The sequence below is a fragment of the Sycon ciliatum genome, chromosome 8, assembly GCF_964019385.1.
Source record: "Sycon ciliatum chromosome 8, ocSycCili1.1, whole genome shotgun sequence".
NCBI classification, from domain to species: Eukaryota; Metazoa; Porifera; class Calcarea; order Leucosolenida; family Sycettidae; genus Sycon; species Sycon ciliatum.
In genome coordinates this window covers 13,447,824-13,466,129 of record NC_088650.1, presented here as the reverse complement: position 1 = coordinate 13,466,129, position 18,306 = coordinate 13,447,824, and the positions used below count along the sequence as shown (strand labels likewise).

At 45.6% G+C, this 18,306-nt stretch overlaps 3 protein-coding genes across 4 annotated transcripts; 2 read left to right on the top strand and 1 right to left on the bottom strand.

The window, feature by feature from the left end:
* The first annotated feature begins 4,244 nt into the window (after positions 1-4,244).
* On the top strand, positions 4,245-6,897 carry LOC135823571 (uncharacterized). Its single transcript, XM_065336415.1, has 4 exons — positions 4,245-4,397; positions 5,057-5,130; positions 5,238-6,718; positions 6,847-6,897. The coding sequence occupies exons 1-4, from the start codon at positions 4,357-4,359 to the stop codon at positions 6,895-6,897; spliced, it is 1,647 nt and encodes a 548-aa protein (XP_065192487.1). The 5' UTR covers positions 4,245-4,356.
* A 72-nt stretch (positions 6,898-6,969) lies between these two features.
* LOC135823743 (uncharacterized) lies at positions 6,970-10,619 on the top strand. Of its 2 annotated transcripts, none has more exons than XM_065336585.1 (3): positions 6,970-8,160; positions 9,585-9,801; positions 10,011-10,619. In XM_065336585.1, exons 1-2 carry the CDS (start codon positions 6,974-6,976, stop codon positions 9,778-9,780), a joined length of 1,383 nt encoding a protein of 460 aa, XP_065192657.1. In that variant the 5' UTR covers positions 6,970-6,973; the 3' UTR covers positions 9,781-9,801; positions 10,011-10,619. The 2 variants fall into 2 exon arrangements, 1 of the variants encoding a protein (XP_065192657.1); XR_010554741.1 differs by lacking the exon at positions 6,970-8,160 and adding an exon at positions 8,399-8,428 and having other exon boundaries at positions 10,011-10,618.
* A 2,788-nt stretch (positions 10,620-13,407) lies between these two features.
* On the bottom strand, positions 13,408-18,051 carry LOC135823273 (uncharacterized). Its single transcript, XM_065336129.1, has 4 exons — positions 17,877-18,051; positions 16,986-17,046; positions 15,001-15,351; positions 13,408-13,701 (listed from the first exon to the last, which is right to left on the bottom strand). The coding sequence occupies exons 1-3, from the start codon at positions 17,895-17,897 to the stop codon at positions 15,005-15,007; spliced, it is 429 nt and encodes a 142-aa protein (XP_065192201.1). The 5' UTR covers positions 17,898-18,051; the 3' UTR covers positions 13,408-13,701; positions 15,001-15,004.
* Positions 18,052-18,306: the final 255 nt, after the last annotated feature.

Below are 18,306 nucleotides of genomic sequence, written 5' to 3'. Positions count from 1 at the left end.
ATTTACTGTGTATTTTATAACAAAAATATTATTGAAAACCCATAATCGATTTTCTTGTTCCTATCATCAGTGGGAAAAATAGGGAACTAATAATATTTTTGTTATAAAATACACAGTAAATACATGTCAAACAAGTAATGTAGTTGCGTGATGTCTGCGGCCTTCATCCTATTCATAGCTATATTAAAATTATTATCTCCACGTAGATTATTTGTATAATAATAATGATGGTGTGAATAAGTTGGATAGGGAGGGAGGGTGGGAAAAGAAACACTGCTGAAGCAGGATCCGTTGTCTGGAAGAGCACAACAGGGCAAGCAGGATTTGGTTTTTTTTCTTTACAGCAAAGCGGGCTGGTGCCATTTGTGATTACGTAGCAAAGCAAAGCGCATGACGTCAGTCTTAAATGCAGTACAAAGCAATGCAGTGCATGCAGTGTGTGCGCTAGTTCGGACTGTTGCTAGCAAGTATTAGCACAGCTAGTACCCCACTATGAAAAGTATGAATGCCGCAGACATCACCACGCAACATGACAATTATTTGTTCCAGGTTTGAAATTGTGTGTTTCCATAATCAATTTTCAAGCTCCGATCATCAGTGGAAATACGGAACTAAATTGATCAAGCAAAAACATTGTTAAAAATCCCAGTTACTTCGAAGTGTTACAAATGTCGCGGAAGTATTACATAAAGTGAGGCCTATGATAAGGATAGAATTTACAATGTAGGTGTGACAAATGGGCATGAAAAGTGCACAAATACCTTATCTAGAAAAGCGACCCTGTCAGCTTTTCTATTGTTGTGGTCGCAATGTAAGAGCTAACGACACCGCTATTGCCACGCTGTCTACGTACGTTTCTACGTAAGGTGCTCGGTAGCTGGACCCGAGGGTGTTGTGTCAACAAACGCAAACACACGAGGTAGGGTTTGTGACTTATCTTTCAGAAGACAAAGAGAAAATACTTCTTGTCCAGAGCAAGGGACAGGCAGAAAACCGTGATGCATGTGTGTACTAGTATGCGTACAAACGCGAGTGGAAATGGCAATGCGTACAACGGGCAGAACATTATGGATACACCACCCGCCTTCTGAGATAAAAGACATTTTTATCTGATCAAAAACAAACAACACAAAAACACAACAGCAATAAAATGCATAAACTAACAGCAACAGTCATAGGTCTGGCAGAAGATTGTCCGCGTGTGGATTTCACATTAAACGGGACGTTCTGCTGCCGATGGCGATGACTGCGGCGTGGTGCAGGCTGTGCTGGGGCATGTACACCAGGGGAAGTAGAGGCAACTGGTGTCTGGCCTTGTGCAGCGTCTGGAGCATAAACAGTAGGAATGGCTGCAGTTGGCGGTGGTGTAGGAGAGACTCTCGGTCGAAGGAAACGGCGGTTGCGCAATAGATGCGGCCGCTTGGAAGTTTCACCAAGTAGTCCCGGTGCTGACCAATGGCCACGGTTGAGCCATGAGCTGACCACGACTTGGCCTGGGGATGCTGGATGTTGACATGTGCTCCAAGAGACAGACGAGGAAGGGACCGAGCAGAGCGGTTGTAATGCTGCTGAGTTAACTCCAGATACTAGTAGTGCGATGAGCGCTGGTCAACTTCATTAGCGTGTGTTTGTCATGCAGGAGCAAAGCTGGAATGGTGGGCAAACACAAAAGACGACAGATGCCGGCCGTAGAGAGCTTGGGCTGGACTCTGACCAGTGGAGCTCGGCGTATTCCTCCACTCAAGCAACGCACGTTGAAAGGAATCCACGTCGAGATTGCCATTTCCAGGTGTCTTGTGAATCAGCGACTTCATTGCTTTCACGGCATTCTCGCCAAGCCCATTTGACTGTGGATAATGCGGAGAGGATTTAGCGTGACGAATGTGCCATGTATATGTATCACAGAACTTGGCGAATACATGGGACTGGAACTGAGGGCCACCATCACTGGTAAGTACCTCAGGGACACCAATGTCAGGAAACCAGCGGCGAAGAGTCCGAATGACGCCTGCAGAGGGGCAGTGCATCCGACTCCGAGCTTGGCAGCGCAGTGCCAGCTGGTTAGTCGGTCCACATACCCCAGATACTGGAGGCCTTCACACTTTTAACAGGTCGGCGCTGCAGTGCTGGAACGGCAGATCTGGAGGACGATCTTCCACACGGAGTGGTTCCTTCGGTTGTGAGGCGCTGTGCAGGCGGCACTTGTCACAACTGCGGACAACATGCTCGATGTCGGCTGACAATCGTGGCCAGAAAACAATCTGCGGGCACGGGACTTCGTGCGCGTCAATCCTTGATGGGATGCGTGTGGATCAGACAAGACACGCTGCCGGAGAGCGACGGGAATCAGGAGACGAGGTCCTTTCATCACCAAACCACTGTCAATAAAGAGGTGCTCATGACCATTCCAGTACTGCTGGAGTGACAGGCATGAGGGCCCTCTTTGCAGGGAAGCCAGACACGATGAAATTTCATTCATCTTGGGCACCCTGTAAGAAGACCTAAGGCTTAGGGTCTGTTGGGAATGCCCAAGTAAAATAATAAAATACAATACAATACAAACAAAGAACTAAACTAGGCACTGGTACATGTACAGTGGTAGTAAGTGTCGGCCTGGGCTGCGGAACGGAGCTCCTGGTACTTCAGGCCACCAGACGTGTCAAGCGTGCACGCACGGATAGCAGCGCGCTGAGAGACAGTAGATCTACTCTCATCCAGTTCGTAGTCAGGGCAGGGGTCGCTGACTGGATGGCGGCCCTTGCCGGGCCAGAGCATCAGGGAAAGCATGATCCGTGCCTTTCCGCCAGGTTGCGTGTAGCTGATACTTGATAGGGCCGCAGTTTCAGGACGAACCGCTGCAGCCTGGGATTCTCTATCTGATCCAAGTACAGTAGGAATTCAGAATAGGGAGGAGCGGGCGGTGGTCAGTAACAACTTTACTTCAAACCGATCCGAGCACTGGAGAGGTAGATTGAGCACTTGCATACTGCCCAGGTATATTATTTATTTATTTATTCTTCTTTTACTAGGGAATTCCCAACAGGTGTCAGCGCCTTTTTACAGGGAACCCTAAGCATAGGTAACCGCAAGGCATTCGAGCTCAATGACGACGTATGTCGTCTCAGCATCGGAGAAGAACCGGCTTCCACATTGGAGGATGCACCAGGTGTCGCCCTGCTGCTGCCACAAAACATAACCAAGTCCGTTCTTCACGGACGCATCAGTTTCTAGCCGAAGCGGTCGGCCAGGCTGAAAGAACGACAGTTCCGGGGGAGAAGCCAGGGCAGCTTTGACGTTATTTAACGCGTCGGTGTGTACCGTCTCCCACAGGAACTCATTCGTGGATTTCAGCAATGGGCGAAGTTGGTCGCTGAGCTGTTCAATACGGGGCGAGAAATCACTACACTGGTTGATTAGCCGGAAGAATGAGCGGACGTCAGTGCGATTAACGGGTACTGGGAAATCAGTGATGGCTGCCGTCTTGTCACTGTCGACGGTGTAACCATCAGTGTTGATATGGTAGCCACAGTAGTCGACTTCTGGGACGCCGAAGACGAACTTTTTGGCGTTCAGGGTAATGCCGTGCTGACGGGCGCGGAGCAGAGCGTCACTAACTTGGGTGAAATGAGCCGTCAGTTCGGTATCGTACACAAGACCATCGTCATCCGCTTTAACAAAGTTGGTGAGACGATCAAACGCCGCATCTGTGCGAGAGTAAAACACATCCCCAGCAGATACAAGGCCCTGCGGGTTGCGAAGGAACTGGTACCGCCCCCACGGTGTAATAATGTGGTTAAGGGCTTGGCATCGTCGGACAGCGGGACTTGCCAATAGCCATGTCGGGCATCGAGCTTCGTGAAGTAGCGAACTTTGCCGATGGCTGCCACTGCATCATGTGGCGTACGAGCAGGATGGGTGGGTCTGCGTACCTGATCATTCAACTTCCGAAGGTCCACAGTCGGTCGCATCTCCGTAGTGCCCTTCTTCCTAACGAGAACCATCGGATGGCACCACGCAGAGGGTTCCGTGACTCAGTGGCTCGATAATACGATCATTGATCATACTGTCCAGTGAGCGTTTATGTGGACCCAGTAGGCAAACGGTATGGTGCGGGCAGTGCGGACCAGGGAGCCCTACACATACCGGGAGGTGACACGGGCACAGAAACTGTGCATGACGTTTGACTCATTCAAAAAAAAAAAAGTAGCTGAGAGTTCTCATCACACATCATATCAGTACAGATATTGATGAAAAGAGTTAATCGATGCTGAATATCGTTTGTGAGAGTCATCTTATCATATGCTGGCTTGCTGTGACACTTCAATATGGCCTTGAGTGGTCATTGACGCAAGTAGGATGGCGGCCAATGTTTCCCAGGCTCAGCTTTTGGGTAAAAGGTAAGAGTGTTTTGTGATGTCAAAATTTAGTGAAAATGACGATCGAATGAACATGTTTCCTGAAGTCTGACCAAGTTTGAACACTCTGAACGAGTATTTCCGGCGAAGATAAAGGCTGTCGCCACACACTAGCACAGCGATCTAACTAAACTCTGCTGAACGTCGTGGTGAAATCAGAGCCTAAAAACATTTTCAAGTTCGTACTTTTGTATAGCTGTAACAAGTGGATAGACTCTTTGGATTCGCTGTATCGTGCAAATATAAGTTAACCTAATTACTATAAGTCGGAAACAGGGACAATTCGTGTAGTTATTGCCTGTTTTCAGAATTTTTTGTGAATGCAACATTTGCACATATTGAAAATACATCATGTTAGCAAGCATATATTTCCACTCGGCAAAGACGTGGATTTATGAACTGTTGATTAATAGCATCTACATAACTTCTCGTTTTATCCCTAAAAAAATGGAAACGTTAGGAGGCAATTTTGATTGCCAAATTCATCTTCAAATGTCACTATTTTTGGGACGAGTAAAGCACCGCGGTTTTCAGTACAACTATACGAAACGAATGTATAGCTGCAGTGTGCCGAGCACCATACCTGGGTACTCAAACACCAAAGTTCTGTCTGTTCTCTTTCTGTTTATATGTCAATATAGGACCTCACGTGGTGATGCTGATCCGCCTTTGAAGCGAATTTTAAGAGAACATGAAGATACGAATAGCACAACAGGTACGATGGTCATGCTCCAGCATTGCTGTCCTGCATGCACGATGAAGTGGGGAGTAGTTCATATGTATGGGTGAATGGGTGAATTTTCTTCTTGCTTCTTGTTTCAGGAATTCAATCGAAAGAAGCTATTGTTGGTGACAACTCACGCAATCATTGCATCGAGGCTGAGCTGCACCCAGCATGTAACCCAATCACTTGGAAAAATGGTGACCCACCATGCTGTAGGGAACTTGTGCTGTACAGCATATTGCAGACCAGCTTCCCCACAAACTCGTTTAGAGCGCGGGACGCAGCATTGCTGGCCTTTGAACGTGCAGTGAACGGTGCAAATCGAATTTTGAATTGCAAGGATCAACTTTCTCCTTCACAGGTAACCTCTTACCTGAAGCGAGCTCCGACAAAGTCAACGAACTCCGGAAAGTATCGTGGGCGCGTCAGGTGGGCCAGGTTTAGTGACTTGGTTTCGAAAATCATTCAGGGGCATGGAGGGACTCTGCACCATGCGTTGAAGAATTGCATGATCGAAGCGGACAGGAGTGCGCTTCTTCGCGATATCGATTTAGCTTTAGCTTCGTGGGAATTTGCACCCAATCAGACTGCGGATCATAAGCCTTTTGGATTATCTGAAATCTCGGAGTTCTTTTATTCGCATGCCTCAACCTTTTCGCTCTGGCGGTTGGATAACGAGGGAAATGAAGGGTTGCATTTATTTTACTTTGGTGGAAGTCCCGCACATGCTGTACGTAGCATTAGAATCCTGCCTAACCTTTCCTTTTCAACATTCATGTATGGGATACAAGTGCCTTTGCAGCTTGATGTATCTGATAATGTAGTGTCATCAGCTGACCACTTTTCCAAACTTCTGCATATGTTGGCAACTGCCAGTGAATGCTCTGGGTGTTCTTACAATAAGTATGAGAAGGTAGTGGAGACGCGTCCTGAAGGTGGTATCTTCCGGGGTTCAGATGGTACGGTGGTAGCGAATCTTGAAGAAGCCTGGGTGCCACAACGCTGCATTCGAACTGTTGTCTGTCCCCACCTGATAGCTGCTGGGTCCAGGTGTGCAGCTTGTAAATTGTTTGACGGAACGCTGAGGAAAGCACTCTCTCGGCTTTCGGACACACCCGTTTCTCCGCACACTGCCTTTATACATTTGTCACGTGATGACTTAATTCTACGCCTGCGTTCTGAGGCTAAACGGTTTGAGGAACTCAGCCGAAACTTTCATCGGCTGCAGAAAATGAGGGACGAAATGATTTCGTCTGTGGATGATGGTTTTTCAGAGGTTTTTAAAAACCTTCAAGACGGTATGGACATCATACACGACAGAGTGCAAAACCCAATATGCATGTGGGAAGGCTGCAAAAGGCATTTTTCGGAAATAAAAGATCTTGTGCATCATTTGAAATTTGACCACGTTCGAAATAGTGCATTGCAATTGCACCCATCCTACACTTGTAAATGGAAAGATTGCAAATCCGGTCCTTTTCGGTCACGAAAGTTGTGTGAAACACACTTGCTTTTGCACACAGGTAAACCTGAAGATGCTTTCTTTAGCCTTTTGTTGGCTGACCAGGCACGTGCCCTCGTGACACCTAGTCATCAAATGCGCTGGCACCCATCAGTGCTTCGCTGGTGTATGCAGCAACATGCGCTGTCTGCTCAGTCGTACGAAAGTATGCGGGAGTCTGGGTTTTTGAAACTTCCGTCTGGCAGGACTATATTGAGGTACCGGAACTTCAACCAGCCTCAAAGCGGTTGGCATGAACATTCACTCAGAAATATGAGAGAGAGCTATGATGAGTTTCTTCGTCAGGGAAAAGGCAGACATGACCGAGCCTTTATGGGTGGACTTTACTTTGACGAAGTTAAGGTGAAAGAAGGCCTTGTATGGGACGAACGTTCTGATACCCTTGTAGGCTTCGTGGACAGTGGGTGTTATCCTGATAGTGAAGAGGGTGAAGTGGAAGACCTGTTAGCTACCCATGTTCTGCAGTTCTCCTTCAAGAGCCTCTTTTCTAAATTTTTCTTTCCATGCTGCTACTTCTTCACTAAGTCTATGAAGGGGTATCAACTGGAAGATGTAATTGATGCTGGTGTTTCAAGCCTTCACCGGTTTGGGTTTGATGTGCTTGTCCTTTGTTGTGACGGTGGTGGTAGCAATCGTGGTTTTTTGCGTAGCTTTCAGGATAGCTCCGGTGCATACTACAACAAGAAATCATTGCACCCTATATTCGTCATATCAGACCCTACACACATTGTAAAGAAGTTCCGAAACAACCTTTCGAAAAGTGGTCAAGGAGCGTCTTTCACGAGGCACCTGCAGGTTGAAGGGTATAGCATAGTGTGGAAGCAGATTAGGGAGGTGAACGAGAGGGATAGTCAGCGCCAAGTGGGTTTGACAAGAATCACAAAGGAACATGTAAACCTTTCTAGCTACAGCAAAATGCGTGCTGGGCTGGCATTTGATGTCTTCCAGCAGTGTGTCATTGATGAAATGCAGACCAGTGATCCTGCTGGAACGGTAGGAGTACGGAAGTACTTGGAAAACGTTAAAATGTTTGTGGATATCTTTTCTTCAAGCACCAAGTTGGTAGACCCATCAGACCCCCGCCTGGTCAAACTTGCATCCGTAAGCCAATGGCTGAATGATTGGAAAAGCAATGCGGGATCTTCTGGTGGCTCCAAATCTTTTGTTTCCCCTCAGTTACATGAGGATGTGACTTTTGCAGCCCAAGGCTTGCAGAGCCTTGTAGCATTCATTGCCACAGAGTTCCATAGCTTGGAACCACCTCTCTATGTGATACCGAAAACCATTAATCAAGACTTCCTTGAAGGGTATTTTGGACTCCAGAGGAGCATTGGCGGTTGCAATAGCAACATGACATGCAAAGCGTATGGGTACAATGGCCTGTGTCTCAATCAGACTCATGTCATGGGTAGAAACCTGGGTACGGGTGCAGCTCAAATGCCTCTCAAGCCTCATCATGCAAGGACGGTGGCAACTTCTAAGGATTCACACCAGAAACAGTAAGTGACTTGCGTGTGTACTTCAATATACACGGATATTAATTTTTTCACCAATTGAGGGAATGGAAAAGGGAAATTGATATTAATTTTAATATTTCATTTAGACTCGGATGGAGAGCCAATCATCAGCTATCACCTCTAGCACGTCAAGTTGGAAGGCTGTTGGATTGCGCACCCAAGACGTGCTAGAGCTGTTAGCCAGTTAGTTGTAGAACGTCGGTACCGTCGGTCAGTGTCGTGCAATGTTATCGCATTAGCTGATTGTCAAGTAAGTGGTGGTGTTAGTGGACATTATAGCCTAACTTGTAGTTCCTTGATCCTTTTTCTTTACTATAAATATTTCATTTGTAAAGGGAAAATGACCTGTAAGTTACTAGTTAGGACGAACAGACGAACACTCCACCATTTATTTCATTTGCTTGGCATTTAGATGTTTGGAGCTTAAAGAAAGGGTAGAGCAGGATTTTGGACTTTAATTTTTAACAAAAGGCTGTGAAAGGCAAAAGTAGAAATTTTGAGTGTCCATTAGATGAATACAGTATGTTTGTTTTTGGAAAACTTAAAAGTGTACCAAAAACGAATCGAAAATGACAATATCGACGCTGGAAAAGGAAGGCCTCCTTAGGCCTTAGCAAATAATTTACAATGCAAGCATGATGGAGGCGGTGCAGATAACAGGAAAAACTTGTAATCTATTCGAATCACTATTCATAAGGTTGAGGAAATATGAATGTTCAGTGGGAAAAATACTATAATTATGATACGATGTGATATGATGAAGCCCCCAGGGCAAAAAATTGGGGAGATATTTACGACGATTGCAGCATAACACCGTGGTGGTGAAGACGGAGATTGAGACATAAAATAAATACTACTTATCTGGTTCATTACTTTGGCTCGCAGTTCTCCTTTTCCAAGGAGGTTAGGTGGGAGGAAAATCTGCTGATCAGGTCAGCTTTCGTCCCTCCCACGGGCAAACCATTACTGCGCAATGCGTCTTTAAGTTGCTTCACAGTACCAGTTGTGAGGATGCTGGCAGAGTCAGGATTGGCTGTCTTGCTGGCAGCATTGCTCCCCGGCTTGACACTGGCACGTAGGGCCTGGGAGGATTTCCTTGGGGCCAAGTTGAATCTCCTCAGCATCTGCTTCTGTTTGCTTTTGACAAACATATCGATGATCGCCACCAACATTGATTTGTCATCAGTGTTGGTGAGCCTGTGGAACTGCTTGCAGATGCCTTGATCTGCAAGAAGGTTTGCTTTCAGGAGAGGCAGTGCAGTGCTGCGCTCTTTAGCCAGAAGAGCATGGAAACTCGACTCTGTTAACTCGTGCATTTGCTGGAACATTGCTAATGCATCTGACTTCAGCTTGAAGACGTGCTTCCCTTGGTTTTGCTTCTCTTCTGTGTGGTTGCATGCCTGCAGGAGTGGATCGTCTTCTATGTCATCAAACGATTCGAATACATCTGCTGCCAACACCGCTGACAAGCTTCTGGATGTTTCATCATTGACCGTCACAACTTCAGCAACCGCCACATCGTGTGTTACGCTTTCTTCGACCACCTCTTCTACCTCTGCAACATCCTCTTCTACAGACTCGGCTGGCTGCCCATTTCCGTGAAGAACTGAATCATCCTCACTCGTAAGTAGTTCTATCTTAGACACCCGGCAGCCCTGCGCCAGACGCACATCCACTCCAAATTGACTGAGTACCCGCAAGTTTTCTTGTTGTCCTTGCTTGTGCCATATCCTTTTCCGCACAGCTACAATGCACCATCCAGCATGGTATGCTATGGCTGCAGCCTCCGGTGCATCATGTCGTTGTGGCCGTTCTTTTGTGGTGATTTGCAGGGTTCCGGATTTCTGCAACTCCTGCCATATTGTTCGGACTAGCTCGTGGAATAGGGAAGATGACAATCGACCGGTAACTGCAGCATTCAAAGCAGAGAAGAATGGATAATTAGCCAAGTGCCGCATACTCTTGAAATTATAAATTACATAATAATATATTGTCAACTCTGCACAACTGCTGCATGTTCTGCTGGTGCCGTACCTTTGTTGTTGCCGATGTGTCTGTTAATTAAAATTCCGCATACTCTTGAAATTAGGCCAAACTAAAGAAGGTGTGTGGTTCGACTAACATGGACATTTTTTTTACGGGCGGGCGGGCGGATTTTTGTTTTTTTAAATATATTTTTTAGTACATGTAAATACACTGTATACGCGTATCGAGTAGACTCTACTACCAGCACAAGGCAGCAGTCGTACCACTCACTGCACTGCACTGCAGTACAACTACAAGTCAAGTCCAAAAGGAGCCGCCTGCGTCCGCAGACTCGCGCCGCACAGCACGTAGACGTGGACGTGTTCAGTCCACGTACGTCAGTCACACGACAGCCCGCCGAAAAAAAGTTACGGTCGGGCTGAAATTGTACGGTCGGTCGGGTGAGTCGAACCACACACCTTCTTTAGTTTGGCCTTATAAATTAAATATATATTGTCAGCTCTGCACAACTGTTGCATGTTCCGCTGGTGCCGTAGCTTTGTTGTTGGCGATGTGTCTGTTAATTAATTCTACATGTTAGTGTGCAGTCAACCAGGGAGCCCTACACATACCGGTATGTGTAGGGCTCCCTGCAGTCAACCAATCTAGCTCTAGTATTAAATGAAGTTAATGCAGTTTCAATTTTATGCATTTGTGTTTGCTGTACGGCAATATCTAACTTATGCTTCCTGCTGCAATCTATTTCACGACACGTTTCAGTTGTAATTTGCTTATTTCCTTTCCACTCACGTGCTTGAAATATGTCGGCAACTACAATGTTTCGATCCAAGACACCGGTACGCGGTATGCTATAATAATACTTGTTTTTTCATTGTCTAGCGAATTTATTTCCTCTCTCTAGAAAATGAGGGCTACTGATGAGCTCCAGCCGAGAGCACCATCAATGATAATATTATTATAATGTACATGATTGTAGGATGTATAATGATGACTAATTACTTTCATTATACGAGTAGCAAGATATTGTTCGTGTGTAATTCTTACCTTTTTTATCATCTGGAAAATTCGCATCCTCTCTGCTGCAAAGAACCAATTTGCAAAATCTAGTAAACGATGGCTGCTTGTACATGGCTCTCAAGTGCTGACGTATTTCTGTTTGGGACCTTCCAAAGCAGTTGTTCAAGTCACTGGAGAACTCAATCAGGAATGACTGAGTTCCCCAGTACGTATGATCCCCGCCCTGCATGCATTTCTCAAGCAATGTGCAAATTGCACGCGCGGTGGTCGACTCCTGTGGCTGGTGGGCGACTAGAACTTCGTCCTCAGCAAGACCTGCATCCAAAATTCCGCAACATTGAATGGCGCTGCGTCGATATCATCCATTATCAACACAAACTCATTCAACAAATGAAAAACTATCATCACCAACCTCGAATCCACTTCACAAAGCGCTCTTTGTCCAAACAAAAGTCTTCCTTGCACACAAGAATGTCTTCGGCCACAACAAGGGGGCTAGGAAGATTCGACATTTCATCTCCCAGGACAGATCAAAGATGTATCAAAGATATAATATTATAGCACTTTACAATAATTCAATCCAATCGATCGATTCAAAATTTCAAATGAATACTGCACTAAAAATTCATGAAACCATCCTTGTTTTAGCCTTGTTTGCGGTTTCAAAAAAGTTCGATGGTTTTTTGAAAAACCACAGGGTTCACCCGTGAGGCAACCATCAAACAGGAGTTATGGTTCCGTGTCACCTCCCGGTATGTGTAGGGCTCCCTGGTGCGGACCCAGTACCCAGTAGGCAAACGGTATGGTGCGGGCAGTGCGGACCCAGTACCCAGTAGGCAAACGGTATGGTGCGGGCAGTGCGGACCCAGTACTCAGTAGGCAAACGGTATGGTGCGGGCAGTGCGGACCCAGTACCCAGTAGGCAAACGGTATGGTGCGGGCAGTGCGGACCCAGTACCCAGTAGGCAAACGGTATGGTGCGGGCAGTGCGGACCCAGTACCCAGTAGGCAAACGGTATGGTGCGGGCAGTGCGGACCCAGTACCCAGTAGGCAAACGGTATGGTGCGGGCAGTGCGGACCCAGCTGGGTTCGGCACCTGGTTCCAACTGGATGTCCATTGGCGGACTGTCCATAGGTGGAAGCTGTGACCTGTGGAAAACGTCGGCAAACTCTTCCAGAAGCTGCTCTTGGAGCTGCTGAGCAGTGTTGGGTTCAGTACGAGCACTCTGCAGAACGGACAAACACAGAGTGCCAAGAAGCACGCAACAGGTTCAAGGCACAGAGGCTTTGGCGGGAGAGCAGTACCCCATCCAGGCCTTGTTTCCAAAATACAATACTGGTGCCGCTATGCTTCATTTGCAATAGGTTCTTGTGCAGTTGTATGGACTTATCGCCACTGTGATATCAGTTTCATGCTCACCATGGTCACTGTGTACGGTACGACGAGTCCAACCCAAGCGTATGCACGTGATCATAATTATGGGACCAAAATCGATGTTCCCGCCAGGTTTCACTGTGAAAAAGTGAAACTGCTCGGTCTGCTCCGGCCTGGAGGCCGGAGCAAGCAGAACATGTTCTGGCCGACCCAGAACAGGTGCAGTCCCAACCAAACGCGCTGTTCTGGTGAATCCTGTTCTAGTTCGTACCAACCAAACGCGCCCTTAGACAATCGGGTAATATGACTTTGAAGTCATTGAACTACTTCCAAATGTTGTGTCAACATCAACAGGATGACGATTTCAGTGCAATATGATGCAGGACGACCTTATCAACACAACTCATGACTACAATTCTAAACAGAGAATCCACAAAAACATCTGCGACATGCACCTGGTTACATTTCTCAAATCAATTTGCCATTATAGTCTTCCCTGTGGGATGTGCGCAAGTGCGTCTCATGATAAATAGAGTGGGTCTTGTTTGTTTGTTTGTTTGTTTTTTTTGGGGGGGGGGGGGGCTGCTGGTGACCCTATCAACGTATAACCACATTGTACATCCATACTTCAAACCATGTTACCGCACACTACAATAATTATACAGAAAAGGATTCGGGGGCTGTTCTCGCGACATACTCATGCACGTAATAAACCCGTCCATAATCTGAATATCCCTTGTGCACGTCCCGTTTGTGACTGCATCCCCAATACGATCGCGACATCTGCATGCCGTTGCATGCAGATGACCATTCACAACATACACAGCGAGTGATACAGACAGTTTGGCGGTCTCTAAATCTTTTTGCCATCTTTTAAAGATATTATGGTTGGAATATCTAAAGGTTATCAGACATTGTGGTTGCAATATCTAAAGGTTATCAAATAGATACCAAACAGGAAGAAAGGGTTAGGATATAATCAAAATATAATATTAGCCGGAGGTCTTATAATTACCACCAGACAAGTCTTGTGGTAAACAGCAGGCAATTGGCATTGGCTGGCTGGTACTTGAGCTATTTCACTGAAGACCCGAAGCTAGAAGATGACAGTGCCTCCCCAGCGACGATCTCCATTGCCAGCATCCTGGAAGGGAAAGCATGAACGTGACGAATCATCGAGATCAGCAAGAGTGAGTTAACCTCTTGCGTGCACTGTGCACTAATCTGTTTGCAGTCAGGAGCAATAAGTGGGAAATGTACAAAGAGCTATGCCGAACTGTACTTCGCTTTTTCTTAAACAACATCTTGAAATTCAAAAAACGTTAGGATTACAACCTAACTAGAAGAACCTGACCCTGACTACATGCATCTACATGCATCATGAAAAAGATTCGCTTCTATCAGTACCCTTTACAGCAGTCGTATTAGCAATGCCATGTCTGATTGCTTGTACAGTGTATGCATGGAAGGGAGAAGATCAAAGTGGAAACATGTTTGTGTCTGAAGTATGTAAATACAGTGTTTTGGCACACAAATATAAGGAAAAGGAAAACAATTTTTTTACGTCAGGTTGGCGTTGCGAACAAACCCATTCTCAGTAGTAACTCGCGATTACAACAGCTACGAGGAAATGCATACGTTGCAGCTCTTCTGCGAAGGGTAAATTCCATAGTACTGTACTGGTACACCCTGAGCAGCAGTCCAGCATTGTCGGAGATCTACGCCAAATTTGTAAAATAGTGTGAGTGACTTTGCAAAGGCAAATAGGGAAGCAGCAGTTTTCGGCCTGTTTATCAATAAATGATATGGAAATGCTTTATTGACTTTGCAAAACACTCAGTTACTGTTTGAAGAGCTGCACGACTCACCAAACACCAGTAGCAAGAGTACTTAACCCCCTGGGTATTATGCACTCTTGCTAGTCCAATCATGTATGTAGAGAATAGACGATTTAAAAATGTTGTAGCCTGGATAGGTAAGAAGCAGCTTGAAAATTGTACGCCGCTATGTAATTGTATTGTTCTATATTATTTAATCGATTCTATTATGTTATCGATTCTCCAGAACTTAGCCTGAATCTAGGCAGTCTCCGTCAACTGCTCGTTGGGAAAAGACCAATAACCTGCACAGATCGCATACATGTACGTATGGATAAAGAATTTTACTAGTCCAATAGTCCATGTCTTGTCCCGTGTAATAATCATTGAAACTCGCCCCGTGAATACAGCAGTGACCAAATCCAATCTACAGAGTACTAGTATGCCGTGCTAGTACTTTGCAGTGCTCCGCTTTATTCGACTACATGTAGCACTACAATTTTTGTAGTCTATCCTCTTCGTCTACTACGGTCTAGGGTTGCATCGCCAGAGCTGTGGACAAGCCTCACTTGGCAAGTTGCCACCACTACGTAAATTATTGTTGAAACTGCAATGTTTTGACTTACCAGATTACCAGCGAGACGAGTAGGTGGTGAAAGGCGCTCCTACATCGCTGTGCATGCTAGTCCCGAACATGTTGGATGCGGTGTAGTAGCACACGTACTCCGTCCTCGGCTGTAGACCTGTAACGCTCACCTGCGCGATTGGCCTGTGGACCTGGATGATGCTGTTGGCGTGGCCAGAGACAGTGACATGCGGCGCTGCTCCAGTAGTTGTGCAGTGTACTGTGATTTTAGTGATGGGCTTGTTCAATGAAGGGCCGAAGATAAGGAAACCAGCGTGGTGACTGCCCAATGTATGTCGGAACAAAATTGGGGCGTTTAATTCACCGGCGTCCCATTTTGGTACAGCAGCACCTGCAGCAGACGTGACAAAATGTGGAATTTGGAGGAAAACTTTAGAAGAGAAACATAGAAAGTAGGAAGAACTTGAAGTAAATATTTCATGACAACGCGCCTGCTCCTTTGTCGGCTAGAATACACTACCCTCGTCCCTCGACATAACGTATTGTACTCGATCTGTGGAGAGTAATGTTTCGTCCTTTGTGAACACGTGCAGCACAAAGACAATAATCCCGAACATGATAGAAACACCCCTTAGCTATGTATGTTTTTACTCCGTATTCCCGGTATTTCCCTCATGTGTGAACATCTGGAAGTGATACTGGAACGTTTCATGTCCTTCAACATTATGAAGATACTATCTCTTCGGTATCCGCATCGTCCGCGTATTGAAAAGCGCGAGCTGCCACGTAGAGAGCGGCACACGATTTCCATAATTATTATTATTGAAGTTATCGCCGAAAACTACTTCGGCACATACCATTCTGTGGCTCTACAAGTAGGCCTGGGGTTTCCCCTGTAGTTTCCCCAATGGGCAAGGTGTTTCTACTGAGAGAGAGCACGAGTATTTTGTATTGTAGACTTGTACCTGTAGTGTATTGTTTTGTATTTTTATGATTTTGACTTGCGCATTCCCAACAGACCCCAAGGTCTTCTTACAGGGTACCACGAGTGGTTACGAACTCTTATTATTATTATTATTATTATTAAATTTTATTTTACTAGGGTGTTTCCCACAGACCTATGGTCTTCTTACGGGAGCCCCTAGGAAGGTTATGCATGAGCGAATGATGAGCGGTAATCTGCACAAGTACGAACAGTGGAAGGCAGCACTTGTTTTTGTAGTAAATTTGTACCGTTAAACAACTCTTTAGTTTCGCTCAGATTACACATCACTTTCATAAAATTTAATTAAACTAGTAGCCTATTGCTGGAGCACCTGCACATGTCAAAGTCATTTTAGAAAATGTAGAAGAAAACATCACAAGTAATGCGTATGTGCACTGTTTGAAAACTACCCTATATAACAGGCTTGCAACGGTCAGCCACATTGCGATGAAGAAGGCATTTGGTTTAGATAGAATGACCCCAACTGCATTAGTTTTACAACGGTGTCATCTGTATTCGTTTGAGCAAAGAGTTCATTTGAAACTATACGTTTTGGTCTATCGCTGCTTGTCATCAATTGCTAGCCCCCTCCTTCAGTCACTGTTTCTCCTGCGTTCAGTTGGCCCGCACACAAATGCTCGTACTCGTGGCCAGGATACAGCTGCCTTAGTATTATCTACTGTACATATTGGGTATGGACTGCGCTCAGTTTCTTTTCTGGCTGCAGGTCGGTGGAACACTCTTCCTCCAAACTGTCGTCAGGCACAATCTGCTGGTACTGTTGCTCACCTCACAAAGATTCACCTAGGGTTCCCTGTAACAAGGCCATGCCTGTTGGGACTCCCCTAGTCAAATAATAAATACTACTTGTACTACTACATCGAATTCAGTTGCGTACCAGCATCTAGAAAGCCTACAGTCCTTTATAAGGTAGTTCGAGTCAATAGAACGCTAGGAATACTAGCGTCCATTTCTTTGACTTGCGAGTCACGTTAATCCCTAGTTCCTAAGTTGATTCAACAGACTGTTCATCTTCTTACCTTCTACAGGTGCTGTGAGGCCGCAAATGGATGCAAGTACCACCAAGATGAGGGTAGCCATCTGCAATAGAGTACAAAATGAATGTGACCATCATGAAGCAAGAGCGCATGGCCAGGTTTCCTTGTTGTGACAGCTCATTGTGACAGCTCATGTGACAACATTGCGCGACACTGTCATTATAGAATAGGCATTGGACATTTTTACTGTAACTAGTTCAAGTAGTTACTTGATCCTCTTCCGTTTCTTTAAACGTATCCTTGGCTCTCCATGCAAGTACAAACATCAACAAGACCTAACGTTATTGGCAATCGGAAATTTGGACATGTCACATGATGCTTGCTTGGTGTTACAGACATTGCCTCACAATCTTTAAAAACTACCCACAGATTGAGCATTCCCTGCATCTTGACTTGAACACAACCATTCCGTTATCTAAATACAGCGCAACATTGAACGGTGCATTTTGTAAAGCAAACAGCAACCGTTACTCTGGCACAGGTGTCATTTATCCCAGTTCTGCATGCTTACAATCAATATATTGAAGCGCAGAGCTCTATTCTAGACTTTGTCTTTATCTCTTTCCTTGCTCACCTATTGCTCATCACTTCTTTTACAGATTTGGGGAAGCCTCGCTCTATAAGTTCAAAGCTGCCCTCAGGAAATTTACAGCTGACTATGCTTATGCAATCAACGGAATTCCGCCACCTTGCAGTTGATTTTCCCCATTTCTCTCCTCATCAATCCCTACTTCTCTTTGTACATACATCTACATCTACTGTTCTTTCAATCAAATGAACCCCTCGATAGGCACATTGCCTTTGGGTCATTTCATAATAATAATAATAATAATAATAGAGAGTTTGGATTAAACAATTAAAAACATTACTTACCGTTTTAGTTGCAAACGCCATCGTTAGCCGCAGTAGTCTAGTACAGGAAGATCGGGTCTGGAAAAGGGAGAGGCTCGGAAATGCTCCGTTTCAGCGCTGCTAGAGGAAGTGAAAGTCTAATGGAAACTGAAAGTGAATGCTGGTTTATGAACACTCGGTGATTCAGTGCAGGGCGCGAAAGGTTGACTCTCACAGCTGCAACGGAACCCTGGTCTGTAGTTGCCTGCGCAAGGTTGCAACTGCTCCAGACGTAATGCGGTACCAAATCATGCGGTAAATCATGACCTAGTAGTAGTAGTAGTAGTAGAATTTATTATTTTGATAGGGAAGGCCCTACAGACGTTGCCGTCTTGTTACAGGGAACCCTAACCTGTGATTTACCGCTTGATTTTGTGGTTGTTACTTGTTGAGCTTTGACCAAGAGTACGGG